The sequence below is a fragment of the Gambusia affinis genome, linkage group LG15 (genome assembly GCF_019740435.1).
Source record: "Gambusia affinis linkage group LG15, SWU_Gaff_1.0, whole genome shotgun sequence".
NCBI lineage: Eukaryota > Metazoa > Chordata > Actinopteri > Cyprinodontiformes > Poeciliidae > Gambusia > Gambusia affinis.
Genome location: NC_057882.1, coordinates 23,285,345 through 23,300,963, shown reverse-complemented (window position 1 = coordinate 23,300,963; position 15,619 = coordinate 23,285,345). Strand labels below are relative to the sequence as shown.

General features: G+C 38.3%; 1 protein-coding gene across 4 annotated transcripts in view; it reads right to left on the bottom strand.

The window, feature by feature from the left end:
• cpeb4b (cytoplasmic polyadenylation element binding protein 4b) overlaps positions 1–6,957 on the bottom strand; it is a 43,632-nt gene extending 36,675 nt beyond the window's left edge. The window contains exons 1-3 of one of the 4 annotated variants that reach the window (XM_044140231.1): positions 6,321–6,957; positions 4,184–4,305; positions 2,645–3,882 (exon numbers count right to left, since the gene is read on the bottom strand). In XM_044140231.1, the coding sequence (XP_043996166.1) occupies positions 2,645–3,832 (1,188 nt within the window). In that variant the 5' untranslated portion in view covers positions 3,833–3,882; positions 4,184–4,305; positions 6,321–6,957. Of the gene's footprint in view, positions 1–2,644; positions 3,883–4,183; positions 4,306–4,384; positions 4,403–6,320 lie in introns of those variants that run through there. The other 3 variants (XM_044140232.1, XM_044140230.1, XM_044140233.1) reach the window with 3 other exon arrangements.
• Positions 6,958–15,619: the final 8,662 nt, after the last annotated feature.

Genomic DNA, 15,619 nt, shown 5'->3' with positions numbered 1-15,619 from the left:
AGATAAAGCTTTTTTTTTTCACAACAAATTTTCTACCAGGATTGCCCTGCCTTTTGCTCCACCCATCTTCCAATCAAGTCTGACCAGCTTTCCCTGGCCCTGAAAAGAAAAGCGTCCACCTGCAGGTCAGATGGGTTAGGTGTGTTTGGAGGGATGTGCAGTGTGTTTAGTCACGAAAGATTTCTGCATGCTGGCCATAGAGTTCAGTTTCTTCTCACCTGACCAGACCAGACATTTTTCTGTTGTGTAGACATCTGAAAGTCTACCAGAAACAAGTCTAATCTAATCTAATTTTTTTCTATTGCCTATCAGATATCTGGAGTTAAAATACTGGGAATGTATTTTAACTCCAAAAATCTCACCTGAGCAGAAATCCACTGCTTTCACCTGATCAGTGGATTTCTGTAACTTGCCAATGCAGGTGGCAATATCTTCTTGGTTTGCACTCTCTGGTTTCAGGAAATGGGTGAAACATTGCTCCATCTCTTGTTTAAAGATTGGGAATATTGTTTTATCACCTATTCCTTCAGTAAATCTTTCCAGAAATTATTGCATTCCTTATTCTTTATTGTGATGTTTGTTCACTAATGTTCTCTGACTGAGGACTTCATGGCATAAGTGAATTTTGCCATGAATAATTACTTATCGAGTAATTACTGGTTTTAAAGGATACTCCCACATTGTGTTGAGTGTCGTTTGCCTTCACCTTCCAGTATGTTAATTTGTGCATACAACACATACATCCGCCCAAAATAAATTGTAATTTCTGGTTGTACCTTGACAAAATGTGAAAATAAATAAATGACTACATTAAAAAAATATTAACAAGTATAGATACTTTAGCAAAGTGTTGCATGTACTTTGAAAATTATGTCAGCAACAAAAAGATTCAAGAAACTGAATCATGACTGAGTAAAATTATATTTTGGATGAAATAGAGCAGGATGCTAGTTCTGTATTTGGATATTGATTTAGACTTGAAAACTTGTGATGAGGTTGAAAGAATTAGTTCAAGACAGTCGTGATGTTCTCCTTTTCTCTGATATTTATGTCCCCGACTGCAGTAAAGCACACACACTTAGTGTGACAACAATCATTATGTAATGCAATACAGCAACTTCTTCCTTCTGCTTGCATGAAACAAAACAAGACCAATACTTTATTTATTTATTTTTTTTTTTTTTTACAAAAACAAATTGTCTAAAATGCTTTAACGACCACAAGAAAAATTTTAGCTATCAAAGTCAAATTTGGTTTCCAAAAATGTACTCTTGCATAAACCTGAAGCCCACCAACAAAGATTACTTACTGTAGCTGTCTGACTGTTAGATTGTTGATTTAGGTTTACAATGTTACTGCACAAACAGTCAAGGCAAGTTAAGGCATGTCAGAACAAAGTCCTTCCATTTTAACCTGTGGAACCCTCTGACTGACTGAATGCAAATAGAGAAAAATGAACAAAATAGTTAGGAATGTCTTAGTTGTTAAAAACTAAGTTGACTTAATTTGGAACCAGCATGCTGACAGAATACAGATACAGCCTTGCAAAGCAGTTGATCCAAGAACCTCAAAATATTTCACCAATGACGAACTGAGCAACATTTGACCAGCAGGTATTCTATGAGCAGGTAAATATGAAGGAACAGACTACTGATGTCCTAGAAAAGGTTTTGAAAATGATAGTAAGCTCAAATAAATATTTGCTTCAACCCTAACACATTAAATAAAATCTGAGTGCACAATATATTATGTTCATGTAGTAATTTCAGAATTTCATACAAACAATATGAAAGTATGGGTGAACCGTTCCTTGAAACAACAGTTCAGGTCGGTGTATGTGGTGAATGGGATATTTCTAATCATATTTTGGGCCACTTACTACCAGTGCAACATTGTTTTAACTATTATTGTTGCTGACCACATCCATTTTTTAATGGACACGTTCAGCAAAATAATGCAGCAGCACATCACAAAGCTCACCTTATCCTGTTGAACTGTTTTTGGTTTAGGCCATACAATGAATTTACAGTACATTCATGGCCTCCAGTCACAAGACCTCAATACAAATGTCTGCAAGACTCAATGGGTTTTTCATGAAGGATGTGCAGATGACAAATCTGGTACAACTGTTAATAGTGTTATTGATGAATAATATTATTCCTCGTGGCTTTCTATTGTCTGAGAATAAGCATCATGTTTACAACTACAACAGATTGAAACTCTTTACATCAAAGAAGCAACTAACCACTCAGGCTCAGGAAGATAATTTGGTTTCATTCAGATTATTTTAGTAATTTCCAACTGTTTTCACTGAAGCTGTTCTCCATCTCTTCATTCCTAGCTGCCTTTTCCATTTCCCCATCTTTTGACTAAATCAAATGCACCCCTCACCCATCCTCCTCCCAGTATTGCCTCCCCTTCCTCCTTCCACCAACGTGGCACACGCCACTGCAGTGATATATCCATGTGAGTCACCACAAGGGACATTCAACTGTGAAAGTGCAGAGTCCAGTGACAGCTTTTACACAGTAACAAGCAAATTGTGCAAATCCATGCCACCCCCCATTTCTAAAAATAGCAGCAATGCCACATAATGGTGGCTTAGAAGAACATTGTTTGGTGAAATTATCACAAGAAAACTGACCTGAAAAGGGAAAATGTTATCACGACCTACTCCATCATCCATCCACGACTTTGGGTTGAAGCCAGCGGGACTGTTTCTGGGGTACTTCTGGGATGCCACGTGATTGTTAGGGAAGGTCTTCTTCAGTGGGGAGATGGAATTGATGGGAGTCATCCCTCCATTAAGCCCACGACGATAATCTCGGCCCTGAGATCCTCCCCAGCCGCCGCCTCCACTTCCATAGCCTCCTCCAGGACTCCAAGAGGTGGAGGAGCCAGGGGATGGAGAGGGGCTCTGGTAGCTGGCCGGACCCCAGGGGGATGGGGGCTTGTTCAAGCTGTTAGACAAATGCGGCAACTGGTTGAAAGCCGGATTCCTGTGTGAGAAGGGTGGTGGTGGGTGGGGGGAGGCTGGGGAGCGTCTGTGCTGCTGGTGTTGGTTATGGGGGTGCTGAAAATGGGGGTGAGGCGGCGGGGCAGGGTGGTGCTGGGACAAGGTCGGAGCAGGTCCAATCTGGGGTGAGAAGTTTCCCCCAAACCCTGGACTGACGTGATGTGAGAAGTTCTGGAATAGCAGAGGCCCGTTGTTAGCAGAGGCTGGGTTAAAAAAGCTGACGTCCTCGTTGATGATTGTTGACGGTGCAGGTGGGATGGCAGCTGACCAGTTGTTAAAGCCAGTAAGGGATGACGAGGTTGTGCTCGACTGTACCGGGCCTGTTCCGCCTAGACCAGATGTCTCCTGATAATCAAATCCAGTCAGGACAGGTGACTCAAGACGAAGCTGCTTCTCTTTTCCGTTGCTGCCCTCTGATGTGCCGTTCTCTGTCTTGGCTTCCTCTGATCGGGATTTTTCCAGTTCTGCAATTATCCCGCCACCGCTCCCAGTCTCTTGGTGACCCCCAGGAGATAACTGCTGCTGTTTTTCTTGAGTTTCTTGCATTTCCTGTTGCTGCTGTGCTTTGGGCTTCTCTGCGCCCCCGAGGATTTCGTCTTGCACACTGTTGTGGGTGGCAGAGGTAGGGAAGAGCCAGGGAGAACCTCCCGTAGTGCCATTCCCTGTGGCTGTAGTGCTGTTTATGAAAGCAGCGGGGCTCTGAGACACATTCTGGTGGTGGTGCTGGGGCTGCAAATGCGGGTGGATTCGGACCGGGAAAGCAGACTTGTTGCCAGTGTTGTTTTGAACTAGGACTCCGAACCCGTAATCCCCCATTTGTTCTCTCCCCCCAGAACAAATGCTATTCTGCGATCTCTTTGGTCAGACTGTGAAAAAAGCAAACAGAAAGGCTTGCAGGTTAGCACTCAGTCCTTCATTGCCCAATAGATCAAGGGATCTACGATCCATCAGGTAGTTCCACATCATCACATAAAAGGTTTTCTTTCTTTGCTTTTTGTTCATAATTACAGAAGTGGCAACCTAACTTAAGTAATATAACATTGGATATTGCTTCTACTTCAGATAACATGGTGAGAAGAATATCCTGCCTAAAACATTCTGCACTATGGATTAAAATCTGAGTTGGTGTGCCCCTGTTTCAAAAGGGGTATCTTTATAAACACCTACATCTTTCAGCTTCCTGGTTCATTACTCAAACAGAAATTCTGAATCGACTGTCTTGTGTCCAAAAATATGATGACATATGAGCTCTTTTCCGGCACAAAAGAAGTGTCCCAAGTCACTTGGTGCTGTAAAAATGAAAAAAAAAAAATAGAATAATATCTTTTCAGTTTCATAAAAACATGCTTTCTACCAAAATAGACTTACATTAATGTCAGTTGTTCAGTGGAATGAATCAGTTTTCAGGTTCATTGGCCAATCAGTCTGAAACTCAAATATCCAATGTCTTTTTTTCTGATAATTGAATACATCAGAAGTAGGTACTACCAGGAGGCACAAATTTTACAGTGCTAAAAATGTCAAAATTAGGAATTTTGAGAAAAAGTTCAGTAACGTGAACGTGTTATTTGTGTACCTCAACACATGAAAAAGTCGTACTGCTAGAACTGTACCAATTATGACAACCAGGCTTGTAAAATTGAAAAACTCTAATTTTCAAGACATATCATGCCAATATTAGACTGTGGATGACATCAAATATTTCAGCAGATAACAAGAAGGTTCTGTTTTGTTCATTTAAGCTTTTGGAACTGGATTTAGAAATATTGGTACCTTTTTGAAAAGCTAATAGTAAAGGTAAGAATCTACTTTATCCAGATAATATACACACAAAAATACTAATTTTAGAAATATTGGTTGTACTTATTGTTAATTTAAAGGCAGGTAGGAAGACATAATTGTCTAAACTGCAAAAGTCAGTTGCCAACTATGTCATCATTTTGTCTTTGTAATAAAATATTATTGAAAACTGGTTTTCCTGAGAATGCCTTTTCATGCACCCAAAGTCACGCCAACTCTCTTCCAAAATAAATAATTAGTGATCAGTAATGTCAGAAAGGTTATAAAATGATTTGAATGCTATTCTCATATCATCTCATATATTGCCAAAGTTTCAAACAATGTCAAGATGATGCAGCACTCATCTAAAGCCAAGCTGTAGAAACTAATTGTTTTTTGTTTGTTTTTTGTTTTTTTTGGGGGGTGGGGGTTGTAATAAACAGGGCATATGTTGCAAAGGATAGTTATGTACTGCAAATTTGCAGCATGTCCAAATTATAAAGGTGATATTTTATTTCCTCATGCAAGACTACTTCAATAACATCAGATTGTATGGTTGTTAAAAATAGAAGTTCAACATAATTTAGTATTAAGCAAGATATTTTAAAATGACATCACGGCTAATAAACTAGAAACACTACTCCCAAATGCAAGATCCTGAATTAGTATATCGATATTTAGACTTTTAAAGAAAAACCAGAATTAGCGTCAGCAGGTCAAAGGCTTTACAAAAATTGGGAGTATGCCAAAAACCTTCTATTTAAAGGATTCCTGTAGCAGTCGCAAACAGATTTAGAAGAGGCATTTTATTATACACGTGTTAAATACATTTTATATGTATTCTGTTAGTATAAATTACTCATCAATAGTAGTGTTTTTTTAAATTTAATTATGGACACATAATAATAAATCATGATCATATGAGCTGGCCCTTAATACAACCGAGGAAAAAAACAAGTCAATGTTCCATCTTTAGCTAATTATAACCCCGTGACGTTGCCAGTTTGTAAGAGCCCAGCTGAGCTCCAGTCAGCCTCCCGTAAAACCAGAAACACTGCTGTGCCGAGAACAGGCTTCTTTCAGCAGGAGGAGGAGGTTTTCAGAAAGGCAAATTAGCTGACAGGCATTGAACTACAAACAGCACGACAACGACACAAACACACAAACGTAATCAATCGGACAATGTTTAAAATATGACAACTTAACCGCCTTAACGTTTGGGAATAAAACAGTCGACCTTGCTTTGACAGCTGTCAGCAGGAGACACTATGATCAAATTAAATCGAAGATAAGTTTCAGTTTGGGAACAACGTTTCACATTTAACCAGACAATATGCATTTTTCATTTTTTATCTTTATACTCCTGCGACAGTTGTTGACATACAGCCAGTTATAATTTATAAAGGTGACCAGGGAAGTTTTTTATCCGTTGCTAACATTAGCAAGCTAGCTATTAACGGCTGTTAGCACAGATGCTAGCTCGCTGGACAGGCTGTGTATGCGGGCGAGTAAAAATCATTTTCACCTTCTGATCACCCCCTTCGACCTCGGAGATGCCTTTTTGTCGAGCTCCTTTGCTTCGGGCTGACAGCGAGAAGATGTCCTTGAAGCGATGAGTGCGGCAGGCAAAGCTTTTCAGAGGCGATTTAATAGCTGACTCGTACAGTGCAGTCGGTCAGCTTTTTTTCTCTCTCTCTCTCTCCCTTCTCCTGACGTGTCCTGCCTCTCAATGACACAGCTCTCTATCTGCTGTCTCTGATCTGGACTCGATCATCGAATAGCTTTGTTAATGTGGCAGCTGAGCGGGGTTCCCTTTTGAGCCTTATTCGATCGGTTTCATTGTCCGTTTGATTTGGGGTTATTTTTTGCTTGCTGTCTTTCCTACAGAGCCAGCCGATCCTTGTGTGTGTTTCTTGGCTGCCCCTCTCTCCTGGAACCGACCGTGGCCGAATGACAGCGAGAGATCAGCCGAGGCACGCTTCCGCTTCAAGGACCGCCCAAACCACTGTGACTCCGCCTCCAAGGAGGCACACCTCGATACGCGATTGGACCGGCTAGTCAGTGATCTCGCCCAGTTTTTTCCTCCTTTAGCAGTCATGCACCAGTAACACACCCATAATATCAATATGTACATCCCACGGAGGTCAAGAAGACAGAAAAGGACTCCTCCCACCACTGTCCTGTCCTTTCACGATGCAGCCGGTAGCAGGTCGTGAGAAAAATGAGTACCCCCGGCCCACTTCCCTTTTAGAAGGATGGAAAGAAAATGAGAATCTCTTTAACCAGGCTTTATCTTTCATCTAATGCTCCTTTGTTGTAAACGACGGAAGTTAAATGACGCGGGTTTAAATGCAATGCATGCATGAATTTGTTATTTATCTTTCAAAATATCTTCTTTTTGTAGCCCAACGCTATAAACTTAACCATTTTTACATTATGGTTCTCAGTGCCATACAAATTGCTCTTCTCTGCCATTTTTGCCAGGCTGTATTCTAATTTGCTTCTAATTTTCCGATGTTGAATAAAGATAAGATAAGATAAGATAAGATAAGATAAGATAAGATAAGATAAGATAAGATAAGATAAGATAAGATAAGATAAGATAAGATAAGATAAGATAAGATGAAGAACTTTATAAATACCAACACAGAAGAGTGTGACATTTTGAAGAGAAAGGAATATGATGCAGAATTTTTAATGTATTGCCAAACAAATTCAGCCCCTTTTCTTCTAACTCCTCTGGATCAAGGTGTATTGTTTTGTTTCCTGATTTTCTAACAGCTTCCATTCAAAAGTAGTTTATAAAATACAATAAGCATTAGCATCTTTCTTTTTGCACCACTTTAGATGAGGGCCAGTAATTTCACATGGGCACTTTGCTCCACTAGAATTACATTTTGTGTTTGCAGGTCCTGTTTTCAGTTATTTTTGGATTACTACCAACCAAATAGAAACAGTGCTATGAAAACATAATTATCCATATTAACAATTTCTTTTTTGGCTGTTTTTAACACTTAAATGTTTCAAATTATCACATTTATCCTAATGTCAGGCAAAATATAATATAATTCAATGCAACTGCTCTTATGATCACAATTGGTGAAGACAAATATCCAAACCAACCTATTTGAACATATGATTGCTCCAAAGAAGTTTAATTTTATCAACCACTACCAGGCGTGATTACTGTCAGACCTGTTGAATTATGAAATCTCTCAAGTGGAGCCTGTCTAACAACAGAAAGTAGCCTTAAAGCAACACATCATGGCTAATCAAAAACATATCTAAAACACATGGCAAGAGATAAATCTGTCTGTTTAAAGGTTACAAACACATTTCAATGTCATTTCAATTACACTTAGGGAGTGGTCCTGTCCTACTACTCAGCTTAACTCCGTTCTGTTTGGCTGTACTAAGCTAGTGGAGCTTTAGCTGGAGCTCCAAGGAGGAGCTTTTTGGAAAAAGGCAGTGCTTCGTGAGAGCATTCAGGAAATACTGTCAGGGGAAGTTCAAGGATTTCTCAAATACGTATGTATCAAAGCAAAATGTTATGTTTCATATTGATAAGAGAATAACATTTTAACATGATATTAAACTCAAAAAGTCAATCTTATGTAATATGTCCCCTGTAAAGAGCAGACATGAGAATATCATCAATCTTCTGATGTTGTAAGACATTAAAGAATGGCCTCATTATGTATGTAAAAGAGCGCCACAATCTGCAACATGTGCATTATTCTATTATTTCTATTGTATTACAGTGTGAAATAAATTATCAACAAACACAACTTACCTTGTATGTTTTGAGAATTTCCACAATTCTCTTACTCCACTCTCTTCATGTTTGAAAATCCTGGCCACATTTCTTCATCCACCCACACTACTCCCCACATATCTTTATCAGGTTCCCTGTCCTCTTCCCTCAATGTCCTTCCCTCATGTTTGGTCATTATCACAGAGGTCATCAAGCTGCTTTGACTCTGTCAGTCTGACCAACTCTCAAATGGCAGTATTACATGCAGTTGAAATGGCTATCTAATAAATCTGTCACTTCAGGTCCAGCTGGGAGGGAGTGATAAATTAGAAAAATCTGCGGTGTCCTGCATTATTAAGCACACACAGAAAGGATAAGCAGGCGACGGGAGACGATTAAAGCAATCCGATTAAAAAAATAGATTACATGTCTGATGATGACAATTCTCAGCTTCCAAAAATTATGTAGGCTCATGCATTCCTGTACGTTCAAATACACAAAGAAACAAATATTCTGAATTCATAACAGCAGTTCCTATAGAATTAACTCAGATAAAATAGGTGGGACTGGTTTGACTAACACTTATCATGGGCCAATAAAGTTTCCCTAATGATTTCTCTGGAACATTTAGCTTTAAACGTTGTATGATTGATCAGCAAACAACTTCAGGGAATTTTGAAAAACATCAACTGAGGAAGGAAGTCTCTACGTATTGGATAATTTTGAATTCATACTACTGAATGTTTTATTCAATAGTATGAATGAAACATTGTGTGAACTAGACAAGATTGTCTAAGTCACATAAGACGAAGCCTATACACATACATAACTACATATTCCCCTACTAACAGTTAATTAAAAGTCTTTTAGCAAGAATTTTTTGGATACTTTTAATAGGTTAGGGTATATTCTGGCTGAATATTTACCATTCCAATTTAATTTGATTGGTTTTCTGCAATGGTTTTGATTTTCAAGGATAGTCTATCGATATTGAACAGGACGGAGGTTGGGGCCATTCTGAAATCTTGGCATCAGGCTGCTTTCTTAATTTAAAATCTAATTTCGATGATTTAGGATTCCCCTGAAGGAAGACATAAGTGGCCATTCTGAAATCTTGGCATCAGGCTGCTTTCTTAATTTAAAATCTAATTTCGATGATTTAGGATTCCCCTGAAGGAAGACATAAGTGTGTCGAAGTTTAAACCATCTTGCCTATCAACCAAAGAGAAGTTGATGAATTTGTAGTCCCACGCACTATGCGTCAAGCAGCATAACCAGTAACAGTGAATCATAGTCAGAATGCATTTTATTGGCAAGCAAGCTTGCACAGGCTAGGAATTTCACTGAACATCCAGAAGCTACTTGCATAAAGTCCTCAAGACAAATACCTGTAACAAACCTCAGCAATTAAAACAACAAAAGAAATGAAGAGGAAGATATTTTATTGCAGGAGGTCTAAGAGCTTTTATTCACAGTAATATCTGAATGAAATGTGAACGAACTTTTTCAAAAATGTACTAGATGGTCTCTGAAGAAATAATAAATAATAGTGGAACTAGAGTTGAGTTTTCTAAAGTTCACTGTCACTTCTACAAACTTCTTGGTGTAAAACCCTTCAGCTATTAGAATCTCTCTGATCTTGGATGACTGATATGTTGTCTGCAACTTTCAGTTTAGATCATCAACATGATGCTCCCACCAAACTCCTGACAGGTGTTATTTTTTTAGGTTTTGAAGGACTAACTTTGATTCCTTGAAACATTATTTTTGCCATTGTGCCCAACAACTTAATCTTTGTCTCACCTGATCATAAAGCTCAAATATTAGTCAAGCTGTAAATATTAATCAAGCATAAAGATTTGTGCTTTTGGAGCAGAAACAAAGCTGCATTTGAAGCTAATGAAGCAGGCTAACATTAAGAGTCTGGAATGGCAGTAACCTCAGACTAATTTGAAATTTATGGACTATGCTTAAAAGCAGTGTTGGTGGCAGAAAATCAACCAGCTGAGACATTTTCTTCCACTTGTGCCAGGCAGAGGGGGCAAATGTCCAGCCAGAATTATTTTTCGATTTTGTTGATGACTACAAAAAGCAAGTGATCAGATTGCAGCTTGCTAATGAACTTTTATCTATTTATTAGGGGGTGCAGCGTGGGTCAAACATTTTTGCTTTCATTGAAGTTGTACAAGTCATGGCCATTCTTTTAAAATAGCAGTCCAAGGGCAAGACTGAAAATCCGACAAATAATATGACATCCATGGTAATGATAAATAAAAGCCCATTTTAAATACAAATCTGTCAAGTATGACAAAAATCTGCAAATATGCATGTTTTCCTAGAATAATTTGGAGTCACGTTCCACTAAAAAATCCCTAAATTCTGAACCCACAACCTTCATGCATAAATGTGCAAAAATATAAAATACTTGCTCTTTTAATTGCCTAAAGAATATTATGGTAACATTTGGCTTCTTTCGTTGCTTTTGGTTCTTTTATTTATACAGAACAAAGTCACTTTATCACCTTCATTTCCTTCCCTTCATCTTGTAAACTTCCCTCTGCTCCAAAAACAGACTTGCTCAAGCAAGATTTTATTCATACACTGGAGGATGAGAATCAGCGGGAGGAAGGAGTAATGTTTGAAAGTCCTAAATGTGCTCCAGCTTTGCAGCACTGTTTGCACAGGTTAATGTACTCCTCTCACAGCGGGGTGGATGATTAGGCACACTGCTAGGCTCTGTAAATGGATTTCTAGGCCAGAATAACCGGTTCTTCTGGCCTCACCTAGAGGACAACACCCTATTCTTGTCACGGTCACTTTCTTGATGTTTCACTGTTTGTCACAGACAGATTTTAAATCAAATTCTCTGAAGCCAGAACATAGAAAAGTCCCAAAAAGCAGAGAGAAATTACATATCTTAATATGTATATCTTAATATATATATATATATATATATATAAGGATGTTTATCTCTACATCAACAGCTTTGCCCCAAAATTCTACTTGTTCAAAGCCTCTGAGATATGGGATTGGTTGACTGTGTGAAATTGCTAACAGCCAGTTCTGCCATGTGTTCACAGTGTGGTTGTTTTGTATTTTTTTAGGCACATTGCGTTAGCCAATAGTGGAACAGTAGTATGAATAAAACATTAGATCTATTAAAAAATTAATCTCCCCTACCTTAGGCATAATTATGGTGCAATTCCTCCCTGTGTGCACAAATGTGTTTATCACTGCAACTGTGCACATGGATTGCTCAAACTGATTTCTAGCTTTGAAGTTCTGGTCAAAAATGTAATTGTTTGACTGCAACAGATCATGTTCACAAGGTGAGCAGAAGTAGAAATGCATTGTGATGACAGGCATCAGCAGTCCTGTTTAACAGGGTGATGTGTCCCTTCTATGTCCCAGTAAAATTTTCAATCATGATTCAACCAATCTTTGTAAGTGTAATTTTGCTTAATAAAAATATTAAGCAAAGACTGAAAAATTGCACACAGAGAACTACTTTATCTTGCTAATTAGATTGCATTGAACCATATATTGTATTGGAATGGAACAGAATTACAGTTTAAACTCACATGTTTTGGGCATTCTTCCAGAAGTTTCCCACAATAGTTTTCTGAGATTTTGGCCCATTCCTGTTGACACAACTGTTAGAACTGACACAGGTTGGTAGATTTTCAGGTTTTTATCTGTGTGCCTTGGTCAATTGTCCATTTGATAGACCCATTTGTCCTGACTGACTGTTGTTTTGTGATGCTGCTTCAGTTTTTCAGCATACTGTCTTTTTCTCTTGATGTTATCTACTTTTTGAGGTGTACCAGTCCATCTTGCACCAAAACACGTCCTAACATCCCCCAGGCTTCACGGTGAGAAAGATGATCTCAGGCCTTTGAGCTTCTTCAAACTTCTTTTAAATGCAACAATATCCATCATGTCCAAATACTTATGAAATGTCAGTTTCATAAGACAGCAGACATATCTCCAAAAGTAGGGGTCTTTGTACCGGAGTAGATTAGCAATTTGTCATTACTTTTGTTTCATAGTAATGACTTCTTCCTCACTGAAGAGGATACTCTCTCAGCATCTTTAGCCAGGATCTTCACAAAGTGGCTGGTTTGGCAGTTGATATGCTCATTTTGCACAATTAGATTCTCAGTTCTCTCCCTGACATTGTGTCTCATTTCTTTTGTAATCACAGAAGGAAGCAGGTTCAAGATATCCTTTAAAATAAATCTAAGGGCGTGTCTCAATTTAACACAAACGTTGTTAATTAATCTACTGGAGGCTTATAAAGTTGTAATACCAACAGTGTTATTTTCTATGCAGTGTACAAAAATAATCCTGTTCCCTGGTGTGACTTTGTGTCTTACACCACAAATAATATAAAAACATATACAGATTTAATGTGCAGTTTCAACTGTGTAATATTCTATGTTCTGAAGAACTGCTGAAGACTGCGTTTGTGTTCCATAAAATATTCAAAGATATTAAATGTAGCTAACAACACAATATGGACACATTCTCCGGGTGTTTCTCTGGGATGCAAATGACCTCTGGCAATGAGGTTAAAAGATGGGGGAGGGATCATATTGATCTGCAGTAAAGTGACAGTCATAAATCAACATTTCAATTATTTCAAACTGAAAGGAAAAACCTGCAACTTCACCCCTTGTCTATACAACAGAACATAGTGTCTCGTCAGTGTTTTGTTCAGCTTTTTCCAGCAGCTCAACCATCTCACATCCTTCATCCATCTAGTGTATTTTGTACTGCTGTGCTCTCCCTGGGGACCCTGTACTAATTAAGCCTAAGAGGTCTTTCTGGGTTGCAGGCTGGGATGACTGCTTGAAAAAAAGCACATGGATGCATGTGTGCAACCATCCATATGTGTGCGTGTGTGAGTGTGCACCAACGGCCAGGCTGATTTCATGACTCCACTGGGTACCGAAGGGATAATAAATTACAAGAGAGCAGCAGCTGGGGGTCTGTGATGTGTGTGTACGTGTGTGTGTGGTTAGGTTGTGGGGACATAAACCTGTTTACATAGTCTAATTAAGAGGACTCATCCTCCTTTTTGGGGTGAACAGCAAGTCATCGTGATATAAATCATTAAATCATTTAAGGTAGAGACAAGTCTTAAGGCTAGGGAGGATTAGAGTGAAGGTTATAGTTTTTATACTTCATGTCAGAGAAAACCCCCAGGAAATCATTGCAAGTTAGTGTAATGTCAGCTCAAATCAGGGAAAATTGCTTAAGTGTGAGACTGTGTTCATTTTGTGGTTTTGCCAGTAAGTGTTGTGTTGGGTCGATGCATATTGTGCAATGCAAAAAAACAAAACATTTTTCCTCCATTTTTTTTTTTTTTTTTTTACAAAATTTAGTTACTCTCCTAAGACATCAACAAAAGTCTAAATGTCTGTATTAAGGAGTCTATGCCTGCTGGAATCTAACCCATCATGCATAAACACCTTTCACATCATCGTTCTGGTGAAACGTGCAACCAGCAACTCCTTATCACAGATCACTTAGTCCTTTCACATCATTGGTGCTTGGATGTGCAACAACAGGGGGGTGGTTTACAACATACAGCATTTACCTGCATTAAATCTGCAGGGAATTTCCAAAAGGGTATTCCCAAAAAAGTCAGCAATCCTCATACAGGCTTTTTAAATCCATTTAATACTTTAAATTACAAGCCAGATATAGTGTACCATCCTCAACGTGTACCATCTGCATCACGATCTGCTGAGCAGCACATTTCTCAGATCAGAAGAGACTCATGTTGTCCCATACTGAGTAACAGGAGGTATATATTTGCATACACACACTGTTAGCCTTTGCTGTATTTTCTACAGCTAAATACCGCAAAATGCCCAGTAAAACTAACATAAAACATCTTTACAATTAGTTACTGTAATTTGCATTGCATTATGGGTAAAGGACATAGTATTACAGTAACTTACTGTATGTTTTGAAGTTGCAGTATTTTACTGTTTACACATTGCAGTAGTGGTACTGTATTTATAATGTCTTGCACTGTTAGCCTTTACTGTATTTTTTACAGCTAAATACCACAAAATGCCCAGTAAAACTAACATAAAACATCTTTACAATTAGTTACTGTAATTTGCATTGCATTATGGGTAAAGGACATAGTATTACAGTAACTTACTGTATGTTTTGAAGTTGCCGTAATTTACTGTTTACATATTGCAGTAGTGGTACTGCACTTATAATGTCTTTGCGCTGGCCATGTAAGAATTCTATTTGATTTCCAACGGTCATCATAGATGTTTCATCGTGGTTCCCTGTTTCTGTATTTTTACTCCTTTAGTGGTTAACATATTTTTAAGGCAGAAAGAGAGCATGTACTTTTGTTTTTTTCACATCCTAGCTAACATTAATATGCAGTTTATCTGGCTACGTCATCAAGGGTGGCTTCGCTTCCAACATTTTTCTGATGACGTTTGTTTTAAACTCCGAAGCTTTTTCCGTCCAAGTGCAAGTGCTGCGCGCGTTGTGGGCTCACACTGCTTCAGCTCTTCGCAATACAGGTAAAAAACACTTCTTAGAAAACTGTTTGAAGCCAAAACCTAATCTGGATATGTACATTTTAGATGGAGCTAACGTAACTTATAGCATCATGCTGTAATGCTATAACTTAGCATGAGGTGAAAGATAGAAAAATATGATGGTGTTATTTTTTGAGCTGGTTCGAATTAACGTTAGCTAAGGTGCTAATTTTACCGAAGGTTTTAGCTTGACTTTTGCCGCTAAATCTTCCTGGAGCGACTAGCTTTGGGTTGAGATAAGCTCAGTGCTGAGTGTCTGTTAGCATTGTTGTTACATCCTTTGTCGAACAATATAACGTTAACTGATAATTGATCCCCCTTTTTTAAAAAAATAACTAATTATCTAATTATTTTATTAGATAATAAAATAATCTAATAACTGTTCATTTGTTTAAACCATGACCTTGCAAATGTTAAGAGTGCAGATTAGCTAGGTCAACAAGGATGAATTCTAACGTTGTTCTTTTTTCTTTTTTTTTTTGTCAGATGACT